General features: G+C 43.7%; 1 protein-coding gene across 4 annotated transcripts in view; it reads right to left on the reverse strand.

The window, feature by feature from the left end:
- The window catches only part of GABRG2 (gamma-aminobutyric acid type A receptor subunit gamma2), a 259,789-nt gene that overhangs the window by 108,317 nt on the left and 125,125 nt on the right, over nt 1-26,347 (reverse strand). For all 4 annotated transcript variants that reach the window (XM_044277830.1, XM_044277833.1, XM_044277832.1 and 1 more), the window contains 2 exons: nt 6,170-6,252; nt 5,458-5,595 (listed from right to left, as the gene is read on the reverse strand). In XM_044277830.1, the coding sequence (XP_044133765.1) occupies nt 5,458-5,595; nt 6,170-6,252 (221 nt within the window). The remainder of the gene's footprint in view (nt 1-5,457; nt 5,596-6,169; nt 6,253-26,347) is intronic.

Consider the following 26,347-nt stretch of genomic DNA (forward strand, 5'->3'; position numbering starts at 1 on the left):
TGGGTGGCGGCGGCCATTTTATGTAAGTTCAGTGCACCAGCACAGCATAATAGCATTTGTGACAGTCAAATACAAGCTTGAAATACTGCAATTATATTTTGGATTTAAAAAAAAAAAATCAACCATCTTTTTCAAGACCCTATATCTGTGGCCTTTGCAGCATTTGTCAGTGTGAAATACAATCTTGAAATACTGCAAAAATTTTCTGGGTTTAAAAAAGCACCCATTTTGGCAATATCCTACATCTGGGGCCTATGGTGCATTTGTCAGTTTGAATTATAATCTTGAAATACTGCAATAGTTTTCTGGGTTTTAAAAACACCCATTTTGTGCAAAATACAAAATTTGAGGCGTTTGTTGCATCAGTCATTGTAAAATAAAAGCTTGAAATAATGCAATAATTTTCTGGGTTTAAAAAAAGCACCCATTTTTGGCAATAAACTACATCTGGTGCCTATCCTGCATTAGTCAGTGTAAAATATAAGCTAGAAATACTGCAATAATTTTCTGTTATAAAAAACACCCATTTTGGGCAAAATACTAAATTTGAGGCCTTTGCTGCATATGTTAGTGTGAAATACACGCGTTAGATACTGCTACTAGTATCTTTTTTTTTTTTTTTTTTTAACACCCATTTTTAGCAAAATACTGAATTTGCGGCCTTGCATCTGTCATTGTGAGATACACGCTTTAGATACTGTTGTTCTATTCTGGTATTAAAAAAACAACCATTTTGGGCAAGATCCTAAATTTGAGAAATGTGAGGAGAGTGTCAAATAAGGGACGTGGCCCCGGTCCTGGTACTGCTGGTGGAGCTCCTGTTGCAGGGAGAGGACGTGGTCAATCTGTGCCAGCTACACACACAAGTGAAACACCTTCCTGAGGTGCTAGTAAGTGACAGAACCTTCAGCGGTATTTGGTCGGGCCTAATGCGGCTCTACGAATGGTGAGGCCAGAACAAGTACAGGCGATAGTAGATTGGGTTGCTGACAGTGGATACAGTTCCTTCACATTGTCTCCCACCCAGTTTCCTGCTGAAAGATCAGAGTAAGCACCTGCAGCTGATGTCCATCAGCCTTTCACCTCACCCCCTTGCAAATCAGCTAAGCAGTCTGAGCCCGAAGTCATGCAGCAGTCTTCTGCTTTTTGATGACTCTACTAGCAGGGTTTCCCAGGGCCATCCACATAGCCCTGCTCCAGAAGTGGAAGAGATTGAGTGCACCGATGCCCAACCACTTATGTTTCAAGATGAGTATATAGGAGGACCACAGCAGCACGTTTCGGATAATGACGAAACACAGGTGCCAACTGCTGGGGCTTTCGAAGGTGTGCAGACCGACAAGGAAGGCAGGGGTGAAGACTGGGTGGAAGATGATGTGAAGGATCATGAGGTCCTCGACCCTACATGGAATCAAGGTCATGCGAGTGACCTGTGTAGTTCGGATGAAGAGGCGGTGGTCGCACAGAGCCACCAGCACAGCAGAAGAGGGAACAGGGTGCAAAAGCGGAGCCGCCGTCCCCTAGACAGTACGCCTGGTACTGCCCAAAGCAGCAAGGGACTAAGCACACCAAAGTCAGCTCCAAGGAGTTCCCTGGCGTGGCAGTTCTTCAGACAATGTGCTGATGACAATGCATGAGTGGTTTGCACGCTGTGCAATCAGAGCCTGAAGCAAGACATAAACATTCTCAACCTGAGCACAACCTGCATGACCAGGAATCTTAGTGCAAAGCACGAGCTTCCTCTTCCGCTGCAGTCTCGGCCTCTTCATCCACCTCCAGAGTGACAGTGACACCTTCCACCCCGCAAACAGAGGATCTGCCAGCAACAGAGCTGCTGCAGAAAGTGTGGGTCATCTGTGCGTGCTTTTGGCATTCTCACCCTGCTGCTGCTCTCCTGTCAGCGCTGCAGTGTAACTTCGGCCTTCCCGCTCATCGTCTCATATGCGACCAGACTGTGCGAGCATCAGCAGGCAATAGTGGAGTTTCAGCTGCAGCATGCACAGGTGAGTCGCTCTGTAGAACAGCACCACTTCACCACCAATGACTGGACCTGCATGCAAGATCTGTTTTCCTTGTTGCGCTGTATCGAGTACTCCACCAACATGGCCAGTGCCGATAACGCCGTTCTCAGCGTTACCATCCCACTTCTATGCCTCCTTGAAAAAACGCTTCTGGTGATGATGGAAGAGGATGTGACACAGAAGAAGGAGGAGGTGGAAGAGGGATCATTTCGTAGGGTTTCCGGCCAGTCATTCACAAGTGGCTCCGAGGGTGGGTTCCTGTACCCACAAACCCAAAGTACACAATTAAACAGCCAGGCCACAGTTCTGGAGGATGATGAGGTGGAGGATGAGGAAGAGGACATGAGGAGGAGGAACCATGTTCACTGCAGGTTGGCACCCAAACCAGCTCATGGCCATCACTGGTGCATGGCTGAGGGGATACAGAGGACACAGACGATTCACCTCCCACAGAGGACAGCTTGTTGTTGCCTCTGGGCAGTCTGGCACACATGAGTGAATACTTGCTGCAGTGTCTCCGCAACGACCGCCAAGTTGCCCACATTCTAACTTGTGCTGATTACTGAGTGGCCTTGCTTCTGGATCCCCGTTACAAGGACAACGTACCATCCTTAATTCCATCACTGGAGCATGATCATAAAATATGTGTACAAGCACATGCTGGTAGTCGCACTGCTGGTGGCATTCCCACCTGACAGCGGGGGCACAGTGGAAGCACAAGGAGAAGGAAGGCAGAGGATGAGGAAGAGGTTGACAATGCAGCTTGGGCACCACCAGCACCTCAGAAGGCAGGGTTAGCATGGGCGAAATGTGGAAAAGTTGTGTCATCACGCCACAACAGCCAGCACCACTAGCTGATATGGAACGTCTTAGCAGGAGGAAGCATTTCAGCAACATGGTGGAGCAGCATGTGTGCACACGCCTACACGTACTAAATGACGGGTCTGCCCCCTTCAACTTCTGGGTCTCCAAATTGGGCACCTGGCCTGAGCTTGCCCTTTACACCTTGGATGTGCTGGTCTGCCCTCCAGCCAGTGTATTATCTGAAAGTGTGTTTAGCACGGCAGGGGGCTTTATCACAGACAAGCACAGCCACCTAGTTGAAAGGTTAATACATTTCACAAATTTTTCTGTTACATTCTTGGGTGACATTTTATCATTTTTGCCGTGAATAAACACCTGCTCTGCATAGGTGACAGGGACCGAAATTTAAAAATCATCTGTTGCATTGGTGGGTGACATTAACCCATTTCTGTCGATGAAAAAACCCTGCTCTGCATAAGTGACAGGTCATTAAATTTGCAAAATTTGTCTTTAATTGGCCCTTTCATTTGATCCTTCCGCTTTAATAACTTGTCCTACATTTCAGCTTGATCACATTGCAGCCATTGACCTCCCTTGGATGTGGTCTCCCTTTCTCACACTCCCTCTCTAGCGTGCAACCCTGATTCGCCGCTAACCATGATCAACATGGTAGGCGCAGAAAAAAACATTGAAAGTTGCTAGAGAAGATATCCAATTGGATTGTGGACATCACAGGAACGTGCGATCAGGCAGAAGTTATCTAGAGTTAACAAAGCAGCAGCAGGGCTTCTCCTAACATTTCCAAATCTAAAATACCCCAGTGAGATATTACCTATAATTTTTTAATAATCATTCCAATAACAGGGTATCTTAAGAGTCCTGTATTGATATTTATCGTCACTACCTCACCGAGTCGGGAGTGTGTAATTGCTACTCGCCCCCCTCTTTTACTTGGAAGCTTCGGTTTTAATAATTTGTCCCACATTTCAGCTTGATCTCATTGCAGCCATTGACCTCCATTGCATGTGGTCTCCCTTTCTCACACTCCCTCTCTGGCGTGGAACCCTGATTCACCGATAACCGTGATCAACATGGTAGGCGCAGAAAAGAACATCGAAAGTTGATAGTGCAGATATCCAATTGGATCGTGGACATCACAGGGACGTGCAACATGGTGGAGCAGTATGTGTGCACACGTCTACACGTACTGACTGATGGGTCTGTCCCCTTCAACTTCTGGGTCTGCAAATTGGGCATATGGCCTGAGCTTGCCCTTTATGTCTTGGAGGTGCTGGCCTGCCCTGCAGCCAGTGTATTGTCTGAACGTTTGTTTAGCACAGATGGAGGGGGTTATAACAGGTTATATTTCCCAATGTTTTGGGGTGTACCCTAATTTAAACAAAAAATAAATAAAAATTAAAAAGCAGTGTAGGCTACCTCCTCATCCTCCACCGCCGCCGCCACCTACATCGCCACATCCACCACCTCCTCAACCTCCTACTCCATATGGACCTCGTCCTCCAAGATCATGATTATTATTTTTTATTTATTTTTATGTATTTTATGTAATTTGAAGTCATTTCCCTATCCATTTGTTTGCAGAGCACTTGCCATGCTCTTAACCACATTTTGCTGCCGTTTGCAGCCCTCTAGCCCTCAGCCATTTTAGTGCTCAAACGTTCGGGTCCCCATTAACTTCATTGGGGTTCGGGGTCAAGTTCGGGTCCCGAACTCAAACTTTTTTGTGAAGTTCGGCTTAACCCGTCGAACCCGAACATCCAGGTGTCCACTCAACTCTAATGATAAATATATGTATTTTATATAAATATTCTGTGCAATACCAGATAGCAAAGTGCCCTCCAATATACACTCACCTAAAGAATTATTAGGAACACCATACTAATACGGTGTTGGACCCCCTTTTGCCTTCAGAACTGCCTTAATTCTACGTGGCATTGATTCAACAAGGTGCTGATAGCATTCTTTAGAAATGTTGGCCCATATTGATAGGATAGCATCTTGCAGTTGATGGAGATTTGAGGGATGCACATCCAGGGCACGAAGCTCCCGTTCCACCACATCCCAAAGATGCTCTATTGGGTTGAGATCTGGTGACTGTGGGGGCCATTTTAGTACAGTGAACTCATTGTCATGTTCAAGAAACCAATTTGAAATGATTTGAGCTTTGTGACAAAGTGCATTATCTTGCTGGAAGTAGCCATCAAAGGATGGGTACACGGTGGTCATGAAGGGATGGACATGGTCAGAAACAATGCTCAGGTAGCCCGTGGCATTTAACCGATGGCCAATTGGCACTAAGGGGCCTAAAGTGTGCCCAGAAAACATCCTCCACACCATTACACCACCACCACCAGCCTGCACAGTGGTAGCAAGGCATGATGGATATTCTCATGTTCTCATTATGTTTATGCCAAATTTGGACTCTACCATTTGAATGTCTCAACAGAAATCAAGACTCATCAGACCATGCAACATTTTTCCAGTCTTCAACAGTCCAATTTTGGTGAGCTTGTGCAAATTGTACATTGGGTACAATATACAAATTGAATTCAAGTTTATTCAATTCTAAAAGTAATTTGAATATTGCACATGCTATGATATTTTTGCCTACCTGACGTTGTCTTCACCTCTTCTGTTGTGTTTCGCAGCCCAACAAATGAAAACTGATAAAGTCTCCATGATCGCACATCTCCAACTTCAACTGAGCTTCTCTTCCACTGATAAATGATTTCTTCTTTCGGGTAACCATCTTCAATGCAATTAAAAGAATGCATCAGAATCACTGGTTGGCTTTCTATATACGTAGTAGAGAAAGAAAGTGTTGTCTGGGAATATCTTTTACGTTAACTGATTTTATATTCCGCTTATTCCGCTCTTCACAAGAGTTTCCATATATTGTATTTCCATATATCTGCTTTTTTTTTTTTTTTTTTTTATAAGGCCCCACAGCAGGGAAATATACTTATCATACCTATTTTGTGGCATCAATATGTGATTGGCCTGACCTGTCTCCTCCATATGTTGCATATTGTTTATTTTTATATTGTAATAATATTTAGTTTTTTGTATACAGTAGCTCCTAGTACATAATACACAGCCTCACTCTCTAATGTACAGTACAATAGAATCCTTGCAACACTACTATGTGGATTCTACTTTATAAAGAAACTCTCCTACATGGCGCTCTAATTCATTCCATACTACAGTTTAGAGGTTGCTATACTATGGGCCCTTTAGGAAATTGTAGAATTATGGGGTTCGTCATAACTGAGTACTGTGACAAATAATGAGTTTACATTCCATTGCATGTTTGTAATACTTACAGCTTGAAAATTCCAGAGGACAGGAATGCTCATCCATTGGAAAGTTATGCAACTGAAGCTGACACTCAGCATCTATGGTAAGCCTACAAGCACATTCATAAAATTACATGTTAGAAGCCTGTATTACTTTAGATTTGTGATTTAGCATCATATGAAGCAATAACAAATACACACAAAGACTTGTATTTTTAGCGATTTTGTAAAGTGTTTAATCGGTTATATAGCTATAACATATTATACTTGCATAGAGTTTCAAATACACTAAAAAGTATTTAACCCTATGCCCAATGATATAGAAATTCTAAAAACTTACTATGCCCACACACAAAACCTGTCCTAATCACACAAGAGGAAACGTTACTTTGCAACACTGAGGTAAAGAGCTGCATCATCCTCTTCTCTGCTCTGCTTGTCAGGGATTATGGTCCTGAATACAGCTGACAACAACTTTAGCTGATTCTCTGGTGAATTTAGTTCAGAGGATACATGAAGTACACAGAGGATGGACAGGACAGACTGATATAGATATGTGGTAATGGAGACTGTAAACAAGTGCTGATCCTCATTAGCCACCCCTAACCTCCTCTCATGTCTCATCATCATCTCCATTCCCACAGAGATTCACCTGTATTCAGGATCATAATCCCTGACAAGTAGAGCAGAGAGAAGGATAAGTAACTTGTCCTCCTGTGTAATTAGGACAGGTTTTGTGTGTACTAATAGGACGGAGGCCAATTTATTTCTCCTAATGATTGCTCCTTAGACAAAATGAGCCATAGCTAATGAAAGGCATTTGAGAACATATTTTTAATAAATATTTCAGTATTTCCATTTTCTTAATTCCTTGAGAACCCCTTTAAGACTAGAAATCATATTTATTGAGTGATACTTTATAAAACCTATGCCAACTGTGTTAGTGTACATTTGGGCCAGGCAATAATTTTTGCCAGTTTCTATTGGTCTGTGGATGGTTCTGCCACCACCAGACTCACTAACTATTTTCACCACTTTGCAAATTGCAAATTATAGCGTGAATTGGCATTAGCCATAATTTGCGACTTTGTTAAGCCAGAAAGGCAGCATCAGGTCATTACAAAATTTGCCCCTTGGACTATGTGCAAGGCCCCTTAGGTTAAAAGTGCTACTGCGCTCCTGCTAATCTCTGGCTGCAGGCTATCTCTGGCTGCAGGCTCGGCTGCCCTGTAAGCTATAAAGGGCAGGGCCTAGCAGCATGTCCAGAACGCCCCCAGACCAGTGCGCTGTGTGAGATGACGTCACAGGCAGCACTGCTGTGTGCATCCATTACTTCAAGCGGGATTAAAAGAGCGCGGCGGGTGCAATTTTCTTAGTCTCTCCAGTCTCTCTGCTCTCTCACTGACTGCAGTGGCACAGAATCCAGGGTGTCAGTCTCTTCAGCCTCTGGTCCTCCACCAGCAGATTCAATCAAGAAGTGGCACTAGGCCAGCCAAGGCTCCAGGTTAGGTACAGTTAAAGAAGTATTAAGTTAAAAATACAGACAGTATGGCAGGCCTATACAGCTGCATAGTACATGTGCATATATATAACTATGCTCAGTGCTGTTACTATATATATATAATTATGCTCAGTCTCAGATAATACTATAGATAATATACTGAGTATATTTATAAATTATATGTACAGTAACAGTGCTGAGCATAATTGTACATATGTACTATGCAGCTGATATATATATATATATATATATATATATATTACAGTGCCATGTAAATAACATCAGCTCCTCCAATGCAACCACATGTAAATCACATTACCCCTCCCTCCCTTCAGCCCCTCCAACATAGTCCTAGAAGCAAAGTGTACATGAATGAAGCCCTTCATAGTGCTTCTGCGGGGTCCCGGGCCTCCGTTCTGCACCGCATCTTTTATTTGTGATGTGGTGCACAAGCGGCTGGGGCCCATATACTGTGGGCCCACTGTTTGAGGCCTGCACACGTTCGTGTGCATGAGCCCTTAAAAGGTTTGTCTCACTTCAGTAAGTGGCATTTATCATGTAGAGAAAGTTAATACAAGCCACTTACTAATGTATTGTGATTGTCCATATTGCTTCCTTTGCTAACTGGATTCATTTTTCCATCACATCATACACTGCTTGTTTCCATGGTTACAGACCACCCTGCAATCTATCAGTGATGGTTGTGCTTGAACAATATAGCAAAAGCACCAGCCTATGTGCGCTCCCATGGTCCACCAGAGAGGCTGATGCTTTTTCCTATAGTGTGCAAGTACGACCACCACTGATGGATTACAGGGTGGTCTGTAACCATGGAAACGAACAATGTATAATGTGATGGAAAAATTTAACGATCTAGCAAAGGAAGCAATATCGATAATAACAATAAATATAGTTAATAACAATATATTAGTAAGTGGCTTGTAATAACTTTCTCTACATGATAAATACCACTTACTGAAGTGAGACAACCCCTTTAGGGGACTAATGCAGAAATTAAAATGTTTTTTACATTTATATAAATTGATATTTAAACATTAAAACATAAAAAAATATATACTTTGTTGCTTTTAAAATATCTGGACAGGACAGATTAAATTTTTTTTTTTTTTATTTATTCCTGGCTTTAGCTTCCAAAACTGCATGCAGAAAACTCATCATGTGGCCTTACCCTAAAGATGGGTGCAAAGAGGTTTAATGACTAAATAAAAAAAATAAAAAAAATCTGTGCTCTGAATATGAAAATGAACTGCAGCAATTCACCTGAGAATGGTTCCACAAGAAAACCAGGGTTAGGATGTAATATAGCACAAGTGAATTGAGTCATTGTCACTGATTACTATTCCATACATTTTTATCAGACTTTACCAGGACATGTTTGACACGTATTTTTGTGGAATGAAATGCCTGTATTATATCTTAAGCACTCCGTATTTATTCAGAAATTCCCATTTTCTGTCATTTATATTGAAATGACGGATGTTCTACACAACTGACAGAAGAAGGATAGAAGCTCTATTAATTTCAATCTGGATAAATCTGTTGCTCTCTAGTTTTGAAAACTACAACTGCCAGCTAGAGATGAGTGAAGTTTTGAAAAATGCGATTTGCCAGCTTCGCCGAATTTTGACAAGAAATTTGATTAGTTACAAATTAATTTGTCACAAATTGCCTTGTTAAAATGCTATTCAGCCTATCAATCAATGGGACCATTTTTAACAACTGCTTAGACAGAAGTGCACCCGTCTAACGGACATTAAAAACAGTAATACGCTAGACCATTATGGCCATTTGGGTTTAAGAAAAAAAATTCATTCACCTCATCAATTTGCTCGCACAGTGGCAGTCCGCTCCTCTCGAGTGGAAAAGGCCTGCTGAATGACCTGCGTTGAGTGTGATGACATCACCACACACTCCTGCATAATCATGTGGGGGTGTCATAAGCTGACGACATGGCAGGGCACAGAAGGGAAGAAGCGCCATTTGGCTTTTGGACACAAATTTTGCGGGAATGGTTTTCGGGCACTACATCACATTTGCAGAGCCCCTGAGGTGCCAGTAAAGGAGAAACCCCCTATAAGTAACCCCCTTTTGGAAGATAGTCTCCTCAAATTATTTATCATGGGGTGGAATGACCATTTAGACCCCACAAGTGATCACTTTTTATTTGGTTTTCAGGGAAGCAGGATAAAGAAAAGGCGGCAACTCTGCCATTGCTTTTCGGGTTTTGTTGTTGCAGAGTACACCGTGCGCAAAAAAAAAAAAATGAAATGTTATATTTATTCTGCTAGTCAGTATGATCACAAAAATACCACATTTATAAATATATATATATGTATATATATATATATATATATATAATTTTTTTATATATATTTTTATTTATTTTAATGCAATATTCTTGTGTGAGAGCTCATTTTTGTGGGGTACATATGACTTTTTAATCACTTGATATTCTGACTTTTGGCAGATCAGGTCCCAAGGCTTTTGTAGCATCCATTGGATAGTTTGCAGCATTTGTAAACAAAGATGACCAAATTAGCCAAAGGGCAAGTGGTCAATGGTACAGGGTATAGGGCTAGAGAACAGTGGAATATTCAAACAACAAAAGGGAGACTTCATTTTAACTATAGTGCCCCTTCTTGCAGAATTGAATTTGGTAAATACTTTAGATACTGAAGTAATTTATGCATTCTGTGGGTTTCTCCCATATTGTCTCATATTTATGATGAGACAACCTCAATAAAGGAAATACATAACCTATATTTTTCTAGTGGTTACATTTAAATATAAAAAATAATTTTTTAATGTTTTTATTTTCTTATTGTCAATATGTTTTGATATTTCCTGTACATTTGTTATGGTTTGGAAATTTGCTTTACAAAAATCACATGGGCAAAGTGTGCACATACTGTCTGCATTAGTGTTGAATGAAGCATTTGAAGCCACATTTCGTCCGATGTTTAGGAAAACTTCGATTCCCAACAAATTTTTATTTCATTGTGCTTCGCGGTAACTAATCGGTTTTCTTAAAATGGCAGTTGCACATGTTATAAAGTGAAAGTAAGAAGCCCGGGAATGCAAGATCACCCATAATGTTGTACAGCCAGCCAATCTGCTTATACCCATCCCCTGTGATGTCATAGCTAATAAAACCCTCATCCTACTCAGTCTCCGCCATTATTCTGTGAGCTGAGCAAAAAGGGGAGATGTGGTAAGCTCTCATGCTCTATCGGCAGTGTTTCTGAAAATGATTAACCGAAGCGTCTTGAAGAGGGAGAAGGCAGGGAGAGTGCACGGAGAGTGCAAGGAGAATACAGGGAGAGTGCAGGAAGACTTATTTTGCATCAGTTTTATTTATTCCTACATTTACTTATTCCTACACCAGCCATAAACTAAGATATGTAGTTCAATACCAATAGGATGGAAGCCTTTATTATTCCAGTGTCAGTGTGCCAACCAATACCATCTTGTCTGCACCCATTAGGAGGGCCAGGTCTTAATGATGACCATCCTCATCTTTTGCTGGCTTTACGTCTTCCAAATCATCCTTTAAAGTCTCAAGGTTTATTCTTATTATAGATAATGGCATGGAAGATTTAAAAAAATAAAAATATATAAACAATGAGGGTAATTTATTATCCATATTTATTTCTGGCACATAATCTTTGACTTTTATTGACTCACACCAAGTCTAAAAAAGTGGGGATGACATGGACAAGGAAGTGAATGGCCAGTAGGCCCGTCTCAGTCATCATTTTCTATGCCTGTTTTAGGCGTAGAAAATGGTCTAAATGTAAGACAGCACAGAAGATGTCTTATATTTAGACTGGAGATGGATGCGCCTCTTCATAACTTCTGCGGATCCACCGCCAGTTATAGGGGTTATTAAGACTGGTGTTTAAATGACCCTCAATATGCTTAACATAAAAAAAAAAAAAAAAAAGTTTTAAGCAGTAGATGATTTGCTGACATTTTTCCTTTAACTAAGGTAAAATTCTGTTCCATACAAATAATTCTAATTAAATAGTTATTTAAATGTTACATATTTTGGCCTTTAGACAATCTGAAATGCCTGCAATACATTTTTTATGGCAAATATGATACTTCAATAGATGGTATTTCTGGAACAGATGACTACGTTTTTATGTACTGTCTAAAAATTGCAATATGTAGGTAGATGTATATATAGATATACAGAAAGAGAGACATAATTAAATGTATTACTAATTTCTCTGTCTACTGCTAAATTAAGGAACAGCAAATAATAGAATGACAAATGATAGACACTCACTGAACTGAAGTGTGAACTGACAGACAGTGCACAGCAAGTTAACTATTGGAGATCTAATTACATTAATACCGACTAAATATTTGAATATTACGTTTATAAGCCAATATCACATTAGCAGTGTCCTGATATATAGTATCTCACAAAAGTGAGTACACCCCTCACATTCTTGTAAATATGTTATTATATCTTTTCATGGGACAACACAGAGGATATGACACTTTGATACAATGTAAAGTAGTCAGTGTACAGTTTGTATCACGGTGTAAATTTGGTGTGACCTCAAAATAACTCAACACACAGCCATTATTCTCCAAACCGCTGGCAACAAAAGTGAGTATACTCCTAAGTGAAAATTAGCCATTTTCCCTCCCAGGTGTCATGTGACTCATTAATGTTACAAGGTCTCAGGTGTGAAAGGGTTGCAGGTGTGTGAAATTTGGTGTTATCACTCTCACACTTTCTCATACTAGTCACTGGAAGTTCAATATGGCAACTCATGGCAAAGAACTCTCTGAGGATATGAAAAAAATATAAATTGTTGTTCTACATACATAAAGATGGCTGAGGATATAAGAAGATTTCTAAAACCATGAAAATGAGCTACAGCACAGTGGCCAAGACAATATATTGGTTTAACAAGACAGGTTCCACTCAGAACAGGCTTTGCCATGGTCAACCAAAGAAGTTGAGTGTATGTGCTCAACGCCAGAGGTTGTCTTTTCAAAATAGATGTATGAGTGCAGCCAGCATTGATGCAGGACCATACGCCGCACACTGCCTCAAATTAGTCTGCATGGCTGTTGTCCCAGAGGGAAGCCTCTTCTAAAGATTATGCACATGATAGCCCACAAACAGATTGCTGAAGACAAGCAGACTAAGGATATGGATTACTGGAACCATGTCCTGTGGTCTGATGAGATCAATATAAACATATTTCATTCAAATGGTGTCAAGAGTGTGTGGCAGCAACCAGGTGAAGAGTGCAAAGACAAGTGTGTCTTGCCTACAGTCAAGCATGGTGGTGGGAGTGTCATGGTTTGGTTCTGCATAAGTGCTACTGGCTGTGGGGAGCTACAGTTCATTGAGGGAGCCATAAATGCCATCAAGTACTGTGACATACTAAAGCAGAGCCTGATCCCCTCCCTCCAGAAACTGGGCTGAATGGGAGTATTCCAACATGATAACAACCCCAAACACACCTCAAAAACGACCACTGCCTTTCTAAAGAAACTAAGGGTAAAGGTAGCCAAGCATGTCTCCAGACCTAAGCCCTATTAAGCATCTGTGAGGCATCCTCAAATGGAAGGTGGAGGAGCGCCTAGTCTCTAACATCCACCAGCTCCATGATGTCGTCATGGAGGAGTAGAAGAGGATTTCACTGAGAGTTGAGGCAGTGCTGGAAAATAATGGTGGCCACACAAAATATGCCACATTTTGGGCACAATTTGCCCATTTTCACTTAGGGGTGTACTCACTTTGGTTGCCAGCTGTTTGATTGCTGTGTGTTGAGTTATTTTGAGGGCACACCAAATTTACACTGTAATACAAGCCATACACTGACTACTTCACATTGTATCAAAGTATCATATCTTCAGTGTTGTCCCATGCAAAGATATCATAAAATATTTACAGTCCCTTTTGTAGCAGCACTGTAATTACAACTGCCTGTCCCATTCACTTTAAGGGGTTGTCCAGCAGGATACATTATTTTTTTTTTTTTAAAGGGGTAGATTAAAATAAAAGCCGCTGCCACTGCTGTTCTGAAGCTTAAAAATTCCCTGCTGGTCTCCTCTTTCTGGTCCCAGCATAACATGAAGGAAATTCCTACACAGGCCTACATAGCCATTGGCTGCAGCCAGTGATTGACTGAGCAGGCATCTTCTGGCATGTCTTGTGTTTTGTGTTCGAGCTACTATATCAAGTGGAGACTCATGAGTAGTGTTGATTGCAAATATTCAAATCACAAATTTTATCGCAAATATTGGCACTTCGAGAATTTGCGAATATCTTGAATATAGTGCTATATGTTCGTAATTTCAAATATACAAGTTATTTTTTCATCAGTACCTATGAACCCTTACTGCTTCTTGCTTGTGGGCCAATGAGAAGGCTGCAATATCTTTGACTTTAAGAGTAGTGTTTATCACAAATTTTTGTATCGCTAATTTTTATGGTGAATTAACCATTAACCTCAATTCAGTGAGGTTAATGGTATTGATGCTGAAAATTTGAGATGACGTGAATCCTGACAATGGAGACTAGAACATGCCATCTGATCAGTGGTAGTGATTCTTGGAACCTCTTCTGAGGTTTAGAATGCAGGATCAACAACAATATCTAAGTGTTGCAATGCCTTCTCAGTAGAGTTGAGCGAACACCTGGATGTTCGGGTTCGAGAAGTTCGGCCGAACATCCCGGAAATGTTCGGGTTCGGGATCCGAACCCGATCCGAACTTCGTCCCGAACCCGAACCCCATTGAAGTCAATGGGGACCCGAACTTTTCGGCACTAAAAAGGCTGTAAAACAGCCCAGGAAAGAGCTAGAGGGCTGCAAAAGGCAGCAACATGTAGGTAAATCCCCTGCAAACAAATGTGGATAGGGAAATGAATTAAAATAAAAATTAAATAAATAAAAATTAACCAAAATCAATTGGAGAGAGGTTCCATAGCAGAGAATCTGGCTTCCCGTCACCCACCACTGGAACAGTCCATTCTCAGATATTTAGGCCCCGGCACCCAGGCAGAGGAGAGAGGTCCCGTAACAGAGAATCTGTCTTCATGTCAGCAGAGAATTAGTCTGCATGTCATAGCAGAGAATGAGGCTTCACGTCAGCCACCACTGCAACAGTCCATTGGCATATATTTAGGCCCAGCACACACACAGGCAGAGGAGAGAGGTCCCGTAACAGAGAATCTGGCTTCATGTCAGCAGAGAATCAGTCTGCATGTCATAGCAGAGAATCAGGCTTCACGTCAGCCACCACTGCAACAGTCCATTGTCATAAATTTAGGCCCAGCACCCAGGCAGAGGAGAGAGGTCCCGTAACAGAGAATCTGGCTTCATGTCAGCAGAGAATCAGTCTTCATATCATAGCAGAGAATCAGGCTTCACGTCACCCACCACTGTAAGAGTCAATTTTCATAAATTTAGGCCCAGAACCCAGGCAGAGGAGAAAGGTCCCGTAACAGACAATCTGGCTTCATGTCAGCAGAGAATCAGTCTTCATATCATAGCAGAGAATCAGGCTTCACGTCACCCACCACTGTAAGAGTCAATTTTCATAAATTTAGGCCCAGAACCCAGGCAGAGGAGAAAGGTCCCGTAACAGACAATCTGGCTTCATGTCAGCAGAGAATCAGTCTTCATATCATAGCAGAGAATCAGGCTTCACGTCACCCACCACTGTAAGAGTCAATTTTCATAAATTTAGGCCCAGAACCCAGGCAGAGGAGAAAGGTCCCGTAACAGACAATCTGGCTTCATGTCAGCAGAGAATCAGTCTTCATATCATAGCAGAGAATCAGGCTTCACGTCACCCACCACTGTAAGAGTCAATTTTCATAAATTTAGGCCCAGAACCCAGGCAGAGGAGAAAGGTCCCGTAACAGACAATCTGGCTTCATGTCAGCAGAGAATCAGTCTTCATATCATAGCAGAGAATCAGGCTTCACGTCACCCACCACTGTAAGAGTCAATTTTCATAAATTTAGGCCCAGAACCCAGGCAGAGGAGAAAGGTCCCGTAACAGACAATCTGGCTTCATGTCAGCAGAGAATCAGTCTTCATATCATAGCAGAGAATCAGGCTTCACGTCACCCACCACTGTAAGAGTCAATTTTCATAAATTTAGGCCCAGAACCCAGGCAGAGGAGAAAGGTCCCGTAACAGACAATCTGGCTTCATGTCAGCAGAGAATCAGTCTTCATATCATAGCAGAGAATCAGGCTTCACGTCACCCACCACTGTAAGAGTCAATTTTCATAAATTTAGGCCCAGAACCCAGGCAGAGGAGAAAGGTCCCGTAACAGACAATCTGGCTTCATGTCAGCAGAGAATCAGTCTTCATATCATAGCAGAGAATCAGGCTTCACGTCACCCACCACTGTAAGAGTCAATTTTCATAAATTTAGGCCCAGAACCCAGGCAGAGGAGAAAGGTCCCGTAACAGACAATCTGGCTTCATGTCAGCAGAGAATCAGTCTTCATATCATAGCAGAGAATCAGGCTTCACGTCACCCACCACTGTAAGAGTCAATTTTCATAAATTTAGGCCCAGAACCCAGGCAGAGGAGAAAGGTCCCGTAACAGACAATCTGGCTTCATGTCAGCAGAGAATCAGTCTTCATATCATAGCAGAGAATCAGGCTTCACGTCACCCACCACTGTAAGAGTCAATTTTCATAAATTTAGGCCCAGAACCCAGGTAGAGGAGAAAGGTCCCGTAACAGACAATCTGGCTTCATGACAGCAGAGAATCAGTCTGCATGTCATAGCAGAGAATCAGGCTTCACGTCAGCCACCACTGCAACAGTCCATTGTCATAAATTTAGGCCCAGCACCCAGGCAGAGGAGAGAGGTCCCGTAACAGAGGATCTGGCTTCATGTCAGCAGAGAATCAGTCTGCATGTCATAGCAGAGAATGAGGCTTCACGTCAGCCACCACTGCAACAGTCCATTGGCATATATTTAGGCCCAGCACACACACAGGCAGAGGAGAGAGGTCCCGTAACAGACAATCTGGCTTCATGTCAGCAGAGAATTAGTCTGCATGTCATAGCAGAGAATGAGGCTTCACGTCACCCACCACTGCAACAGTCCATTGGCATATATTCAGGCCCAGCACCCAGGCAGAGGAGAGAGGTCCCGTAACAGAGGATCTGGCTTCATGTCAGCAGAGAATCAGTCTGCATGTCATAGCAGAGAATGAGGCTTCACGTCAGCCACCACTGCAACAGTCCATTGTCATAAATTTAGGCCCAGCACCCAGGCAGAGGAGAGAGGTCCCGTAAAAGAGGATCTGGCTTCATGTCAGCAGAGAATCAGTCTGCATGTCATAGCAGAGAATCAGGCTTCACGTCAGCCACCACTGCAACAGTCCATTGTCATAAATTTAGGCCCAGCACCCAGGCAGAGGAGAGAGGTCCCGTAACAGAGGATCTGGCTTCATGTCAGCAGAGAATCAGTCTGCATGTCATAGCAGAGAATCAGGCTTCACGTCAGCCACCACTGCAACAGTCCATTGTCATAAATTTAGGCCCAGCACCCAGGCAGAGGAGAGAGGTCCCGTAACAGAGGATCTGGCTTCATGTCAGCAGAGAATCAGTCTGCATGTCATAGCAGAGAATCAGGCTTCACGTCAGCCACCACTGCAACAGTCCATTGTCATAAATTTAGGCCCAGCACCCAGGCAGAGGAGAGAGGTCCCGTAACAGACAATCTGGCTTCATGTCAGCAGAGAATTAGTCTGCATGTCATAGCAGAGAATCAGGCTTCATGTCAGCCACCACTGCAACAGTCCATTGGCATATATTTAGGCCTAGCACACAGGCAGAGGAGAGGTTCATTCAACTTTGGGTAGCATCGCAATATAATGGTAAAATGAAAATAAAAATAGGATTGAATGAGGAAGTGCCCTGGAGTCCAATAATATATGGTTATGGGGAGGTAGTTAATGTCTAATCTGGACAAGGGACGGACAGGTCCTGTGGGATCCATGCCTGGTTCATTTTTATGAACGTCAGCTTGTCCACATTGGCTGTAGACAGGCGGCTGCGTTTGTCTGTAATGATGCCCCCTGCCGTGCTGAATACACGTTCAGACAAAACGCTGGCTGCCGGGCAGGCCAGCACCTCCAAGGCATAAAAGGCTAGCTCTGGCCACGTGGACAATTTAGAGACCCAGAAGTTGAATGGGGCCGAACCATCAGTCAGTACGTGGAGGGGTGTGCACACGTACTGTTCCACCATGTTAGTGAAATGTTGCCTCCTGCTAACACGTTGCGTATCAGGTGGTGGTGCAGTTAGCTGTGGCGTGTTGACAAAAGTTTTCCACATCTCTGCCATGCTAACCCTGCCCTCAGAGGAGCTGGCCGTGACACAGCTGCCTTGGCGACCTCTTGCTCCTCCTCTGCCTTGGCCTTGGGCTTCCACTTGTTCCCCTGTGACATTTGGGAATGCTCTCAGTAGCGCGTCTACCAACGTGCGCTTGTACTCGCGCATCTTCCTATCACGCTCCAGTGCAGGAAGTAAGGTGGGCACATTGTCTTTGTAGCGTGGATCCAGCAGGGTGGCAACCCAGTAGTCCGCACAGGTTAAAATGTGGGCAACTCTGCTGTCGTTGCGCAGGCACTGCAGCATGTAGTCGCTCATGTGTGCCAGGCTGCCCAGGGGTAAGGACAAGCTGTCCTCTGTGGGAGGCGTATCGTCATCGTCCTGCCTTTCCCCCCAGCCACGCACCAGTGATGGACCCGAGCTGCGTTGGGTGCCACCCCGCTGTGACCATGCTTCATCCTCATCCTCCTCCACCTCCTCCTCATCCTCGTCCTCCTCGTCCTCCAGTAGTGGGCCCTGGCTGGCCACATTTGTACCTGGCCTCTGCTGTTGCAAAAAACCTCCCTCTGAGTCACTTCGAAGAGACTGGCCTGAAAGTGCTAAAAATGACCCCTCTTCCTCATCCTCCTCCTCCTCCTCCTGGGCCACCTCCTGTTCCATCATCGCCCTAAGTGTTTTCTCAAGGAGACATAGAAGTGGTATTGTAACGCTGATAACGGTGTCATCGCCACTGGCCATGTTGGTGGAGTACTCGAAACAGCGCAACAGGGCACACAGGTCTCGCATGGAGGCCCAGTCATTGGTGGTGAAGTGGTGCTGTTCTGTAGTGCGACTGACCCGTGCGTGCTGCAGCTGAAACTCCACTATGGCCTGCTGCTGCTCGCACAGTCTGTCCAGCATGTGCAAGGTGGAGTTCCACCTGGTGGGCACGTCGCATATGAGGCGGTGAGCGGGAAGGCCGAAGTTACGCTGTAGCGCAGACAGGCGAGCAGCGGCAGGATGTGAACGCCGGAAGCGCGAACAGACGGCCCGCACTTTATGCAGCAGCTCTGACATGTCGGGGTAGTTGTGAATGAACTTCTGCACCACCAAATTCAGCACATGCGCCAAGCAAGGGATGTGCGTCAAATTGGCTAGTCCCAGAGCTGCAACGAGATTTCGCCCATTATCACACACCACCAGGCCGGGCTTGAGGCTCACCGGCAGCAACCACTCGTCGGTCTGTTGTTCAATACCCCGCCACAACTCCTGTGCGGTGTGGGGCCTGTCCCCCAAACATATGAGTTTCAGAATGGCCTGCTGACGTTTACCCCGGGCTGTGCTGAAGTTGGTGGTGAAGGTGTGTGGCTGACTGGATGAGCAGGTGGAAGAAGAGGAGGAGGAAGCCGAGAAGGAGGAGGTGGCAACAGGAGGCAAAGAATGTTGCCCTGCGATCCTTGGCGGCGGCAGGACGTGCGCCAAACAGCTCTCCGCCTGGGGCCCAGCTGCCACTACATTTACCCAGTGTGCAGTTAGGGAGATATAGCGTCCCTGGCCGTGCTTACTGGTCCACGTATCTGTGGTTAGGTGGACCTTGCTACAGATGGCGTTGCGCAGTGCACACTTGATTTTATCGGATACTTGGTTGTGCAGGGAAGGCACGGCTCTCTTGGAGAAGTAGTGCCGGCTGGGAACAACATACTGTGGGACAGCAAGCGACATGAGCTGTTTGAAGCTGTCTGTGTCCACCAGCCTAAATGACAGCATTTCATAGGCCAGTAGTTTAGAAATGCTGGCATTCAGGGCCAGGGATCGAGGGTGGCTAGGTGGGAATTTACGCTTTCTATCAAATGTTTGTGAGATGGAGAGCTGAACGCTGGCGTGTGACATGGTTGAGACGCTTGGTGACGGAGGTGGTGGTGGTGGTGTTGGTGGTACATCCCCTGTTTGCTGGGCGGCAGGTGCCAACGTTCCTCCAGAGGCGGAGGAAGAGGCCGAGGCGGCAGCAGCAGAATAGGCCGAGGCGGCAGCAGCAGAAGAGGTAGCAGGGGGAGCCTGAGTGACTTCCTTGGTTTTAAGGTGTTTACTCCACTGCAGTTCATGCTTTGCATGCAGGTGCCTGGTCATGCAGGTTGTGCTCAGGTTCAGAACGTTAATGCCTCGCTTCAGGCTCTGATGGCACAGCGTGCAAACCACTCGGGTCTTGTCGTCAGCACATTGTTTGAAGAAGTGCCATGCCAGGGAACTCCTTGAAGCTGCCTTTGGGGTGCTCGGTCCCAGATGGCGGCGGTCAGTAGCAGGCGGAGTCTCTTGGCGGCGGGTGTTCTGCTTTTGCCCACTGCTCCCTCTTTTGCTACGCTGTTGGCTCGGTCTCACCACTGCCTCTTCCTCCGAACTGTGAAAGTCAGTGGCACGACCTTCATTCCATGTGGGGTCTAGGACCTCATCGTCCCCTGCATCGTCTTCCACCCAGTCTTGATCCCTGACCTCCTGTTCAGTCTGCACACTGCAGAAAGACGCAGCAGTTGGCACCTGTGTTTCGTCATCATCAGAGACATGCTGAGGTGGTATTCCCATGTCCTCATCATCAGGAAACATAAGTGGTTGTGCGTCAGTGCATTCTATGTCTTTCACCGCTGGGGAAGGGCTAGGTGGATGCCCTTGGGAAACCCTGCCAGCGGAGTCTTCAAACAGCATAAGAGACTGCTGCATAACTTGAGGCTGAGACAGTTTCCCTGGTATGCATGGGGGTGATGTGACAGACTGATGGGGTTGGTTTTCAGGCGCCATCTGTGCGCTTTCTGCAGAAGACTGGGTGGGAGATAATGTGAACGTGCTGGATCCACTGTCGGCCACCCAATTGACTAATGCCTGTACCTGCTCAGGCCTTACCATCCTTAGAACGGCATTGGGCCCCACCATATATCGCTGTAAATTCTGGCGGCTACTGGGACCTGAGGTAGTTGGTACACTAGGACGTGTGGATGTGGCAGAACGGCCACGTCCTCTCCCAGCACCAGAGGGTCCACTAACACCACCACGACCATGTCCACGTCCGCGTCCCTTACTAGATGTTTTTCTCATTGTTATGGTTCACCACAACAACAAATATATTATTTGGCCCAATGTATTGTATTCAAATTCAGCGGGATATAAATTTGAGGCCTAGTATTTAGGCGCTGGGTGACCGGTATGGATTTAGTGACAGAATTAGACTTGGAAATGCACAGAAGCGTGTGTGTGAAGTTATTCTGAATGACCCAATGTGCACCTTGAATATTATATACCCTTTTTGGGATAGATTTCAAATAGCTCTGATATAGCAGGAACCACTAAATTATGAAATTGCTAAATTGGGAATTGTACTTCAACCCAGAACAAAAAATGTGCTTTGACGGGCACTAAATAACTTTCCCAGCTACAACAGGACAGCGGTAACGAGAGATTTAGAGGGATTTAAATTTGAGGCCTAGTATTTAGGCGCTGGGTCACCGGTATGGATTTAGTGACAGAATTAGACTTGGAAATGCACAGAAGCGTGTGTGTGAAGTTATTCTGAATGACCCTATGTGCACCTTCAATATTATATACCCTTTTAGGGATAGATTTCAAATAGCTCTGATATAGCAGAAACCACTAAATTATGAAATTGCTAAATTGGGAATTGTACTTCAACCCAGAACAAAAAATGTGCTTTGACGGACACTAAATATCTTGCCCAGCAACAACAGTACAGCGGTGGGTAACGAGAGATTTAGAGGGATTTAAATTTGAGGCCTAGTATTTAGGCGCTGGGTGACCGGTATGGATTTAGTGACAGAATTAGACTTGGAAATGCACAGAAGCGTGTGTGTGAAGTTATTCTGAATGACCCAATGTGCACCTTGAATATTATATACCCTTTTTGGGATAGATTTCAAATAGCTCTGATATAGCAGGAACCACTAAATTATGAAATTGCTAAATTGGGAATTGTACTTTAACCCAGAACAAAAAATGTGCTTTGACGGGCACTAAATAACTTTCCCAGCTACAACAGGACAGCGGTAACGAGAGATTTAGAGGGATTTAAATTTGAGGCCTAGTATTTAGGCGCTGGGTCACCGGTATGGATTTAGTGACAGAATTAGACTTGGAAATGCACAGAAGCGTGTGTGTGAAGTTATTCTGAATGACCCTATGTGCACCTTCAATATTATATACCCTTTTAGGGATAGATTTCAAATAGCTCTGATATAGCAGAAACCACTAAATTATGAAATTGCTAAATTGGGAATTGTACTTCAACCCAGAACAAAAAATGTGCTTTGACGGACACTAAATATCTTGCCCAGCAACAACAGTACAGCGGTGGGTAACGAGAGATTTAGAGGGATTTAAATTTGAGGCCTAGTATTTAGGCGCTGGGTCACCGGTATGGATTTAGTGACAGAATTAGACTTGGAAATGCACAGAAGCGTGTGTGTGAAGTTATTCTGAATGACCCAATGTGCACCTTCAATATTATATACCCTTTTAGGGATAGATTTCAAATAGCTCTGATATAGCAGAAACCACTAAATTATGAAATTGCTAAATTGGGAATTGTACTTCAACCCAGAACAAAAAATGTGCTTTGACGGACACTAAATATCTTGCCCAGCAACAACAGTACAGCGGTAACGAGAGATTTAGAGGGATTTAAATTTGAGGCCTAGTATTTAGGCGCTGGGTGACAGGTATGGGTTTAGTGACAGAATTAGACTTGGAAATGCACAGAAGCGTGTGTGTGAAGTTATTCTGAATGACCCAATGTGCACCTTCAATATTATATACCCTTTTAGGGATAGATTTCAAATAGCTCTGATATAGCAGAAACCACTAAATTATGAAATTGCTAAATTGGGAATTGTACTTCAACCCAGAACAAAAAATGTGCTTTGACGGACACTAAATATCTTGCCCAGCAACAACAGTACAGCGGTAACGAGAGATTTAGAGGGATTTAAATTTGAGGCCTAGTATTTAGGCGCTGGGTGACAGGTATGGGTTTAGTGACAGAATTAGACTTGGAAATACACAGTAGCGGGTGTGTGTGAAGTTATTCTGAATGACCCAATGTGCACCTTCAATATTATATACCCTTTTTGGGATAGATTTCAAATAGCTCTGATATAGCAGGAACCACTAAATTATGAAATTGCTAAATTGGGAATTGTACTTCAACCCAGAACAAAAAATGTGCTTTGACGGACACTAAATATCTTGCCCAGCAACAACAGTACAGCGGTAACGAGAGATTTAGCGGGATATAAATTTGAGGCCTAGTATTTAGGCGCTGGGTCACCGGTATGGATTTAGTGACAGAATTAGACTTGGAAATGCACAGAAGCGTGTGTGTGAAGTTATTCTGAATGACCCTATGTGCACCTTCAATATTATATACCCTTTTAGGGATAGATTTCAAATAGCTCTGATATAGCAGAAACCACTAAATTATGAAATTGCTAAATTGGGAATTGTACTTCAACCCAGAACAAAAAATGTGCTTTGACGGACACTAAATATCTTGCCCAGCAACAACAGTACAGCGGTGGGTAACGAGAGATTTAGAGGGATTTAAATTTGAGGCCTAGTATTTAGGCGCTGGGTCACCGGTATGGATTTAGTGACAGAATTAGACTTGGAAATGCACAGAAGCGTGTGTGTGAAGTTATTCTGAATGACCCTATGTGCACCTTCAATATTATATACCCTTTTAGGGATAGATTTCAAATAGCTCTGATATAGCAGAAACCACTAAATTATGAAATTGCTAAATTGGGAATTGTACTTCAACCCAGAACAAAAAATGTGCTTTGACGGACACTAAATATCTTGCCCAGCAACAACAGTACAGCGGTGGGTAACGAGAGATTTAGAGGGATTTAAATTTGAGGCCTAGTATTTAGGCGCTGGGTCACCGGTATGGATTTAGTGACAGAATTAGACTTGGAAATGCACAGAAGCGTGTGTGTGAAGTTATTCTGAATGACCCAATGTGCACCTTCAATATTATATACCCTTTTAGGGATAGATTTCAAATAGCTCTGATATAGCAGAAACCACTAAATTATGAAATTGCTAAATTGGGAATTGTACTTCAACCCAGAACAAAAAATGTGCTTTGACGGACACTAAATATCTTGCCCAGCAACAACAGTACAGCGGTAACGAGAGATTTAGAGGGATTTAAATTTGAGGCCTAGTATTTAGGCGCTGGGTGACAGGTATGGGTTTAGTGACAGAATTAGACTTGGAAATACACAGTAGCGGGTGTGTGTGAAGTTATTCTGAATGACCCAATGTGCACCTTCAATATTATATACCCTTTTTGGGATAGATTTCAAATAGCTCTGATATAGCAGGAACCACTAAATTATGAAATTGCTAAATTGGGAATTGTATTTCAACCCAGAACAAGAAATGTGCTTGAACGGACACTAAATAACTCGCCCAGCTACAGCACTAGGGACAGATTTAGCTGGATATAAATTTGAGGCCTAGTATTTAGGCGCTGGGTGACCGGTATGGATTTAGTGACAGAATTAGACTGGGATATGGCCAAAAAATAAACAGACTATTGCTGGTTAAATGCACTTGGTGTGACAGCTTCACCCTGATGTAGGCTTTAGCCAAAAAACAACCACACCATTGAGGGTTAAATGCACTTGGTGACAGGCGCAGCTTGCCCCTGATTTTGTATATGGCCAAAAAATGAACAGACTATTGCTGGTTAAATGCACTTGGTGTGACAGCTTCACCCTGATGTAGGCTTTAGCCAAAAAACAACCACACCATTGAGGGTTAAATGCACTTGGTGACAGGCGCAGCTTGCCCCTGATTTTGTATATGGCCAAAAAATGAACAGACTATTGCTGGTTAAATGCACTTGGTGTCACAGCTTCACCCTGATGTAGGCTTTAGCCATAAAACAACCACACCATTGAGGGTTAAATGCACTTGGTGACAGGCGCAGCTTGCCCCTGATTTTGTATATGGCCAAAAAATGAACAGACTATTGCTGGTTAAATGCACTTGGTGTGACAGCTTCACCCTGATGTAGGCTTTAGCCAAAAAACAACCACACCATTGAGGGTTAAATGCACTTGGTCGCAGCTTGTGCTGGCGCACCACAAGACACAAAATGGCCGCCGATCACCCCAGAAAAATGAGACTGACAAACGGTCTGTGCAGCCTAAAAACAGTGAGCAATTGAGGATCAGCAGCTCAATGATCCACAGCTGCAGATCGATCAGTTAATCAAGTCCTTTGGAGGAGTTAATCTGCCTAATCTCGCCCTACTGTCGCAGCCGCAACCTCTCCCTACGCTAATCAGAGCAGAGTGACGGGCGGCGCTATGTGACTCCAGCTTAAATAGAGGCTGGGTCACATGGTGCTCTGGCCAATCACAGCCATGCCAATAGTAGGCATGGCTGTGATGGCCTCTTGGGGCAAGTAGTATGACGCTTGTTGATTGGCTGCTTTGCAGCCTTTCAAAAAGCGCCAAGAAAGCGTCACAAAAGCGCCAAGAAAGCGACGAACACCGAACCCGAACCCGGACTTTTACGAAAATGTCCGGGTTCGGGTCCGTGTCACGGACACCCCAAAATTCGGTACGAACCCGAACTATACAGTTCGAGTTCGCTCATCCCTACTTCTCAGTTTATTCTTTCATTTCAGCAATCATATCTACTCATTATAAAGGGAAATGTAACACGATGGGTGGATGGGAGCACCACCACACAGGAAAAGGCCAGTGAGATCTCACTCATCCTTCATTCACATTATTGGTGGAGGTGCCAAAGATCTGATCTCCCACCAATCATGATATTGTGGCATATCCTAGCGATATGTCATGACCTTTTAAGATGGGAATACCCTTGTAATGATTGCCTCAAATTTGAGTCTAATTTATCAATGATAAAACGGTGTCTTCTTGATAAGAAATGAGTGTCATTTGTTGAAAGAACTGGAAAACCCACAAACAACTAGCTCTGCTATTAAGGTTTTTCATGTTTTTATTTTTATTTTTTTTCAATACTCCCCTGTCCCCCTGTTTAAAGAGGACCTGTCGCCTCTCCTAAAAACATCTGTCTTAGTAACTAATTGCTTTCCCCTTGCAATAATAATCATTAAGCTTCTGTTTTTTATTTATTTAATTGTATATTGTGTCATTCCTAGTTTATTCAGACTAGAAGTATATCAATATATTACCAACCCTCTGTCAAACAGGCATGCCCATGCACAGTACTGATTGGAGAGTGCCAGATGGCAATTTATTCATACACTTCTAGTAGGAATAATAGAGAAATTATACAACATATAGTCCGAAGAATAGATG

This window comes from Bufo gargarizans, chromosome 2, assembly GCF_014858855.1.
Source record: "Bufo gargarizans isolate SCDJY-AF-19 chromosome 2, ASM1485885v1, whole genome shotgun sequence".
NCBI lineage: Eukaryota > Metazoa > Chordata > Amphibia > Anura > Bufonidae > Bufo > Bufo gargarizans.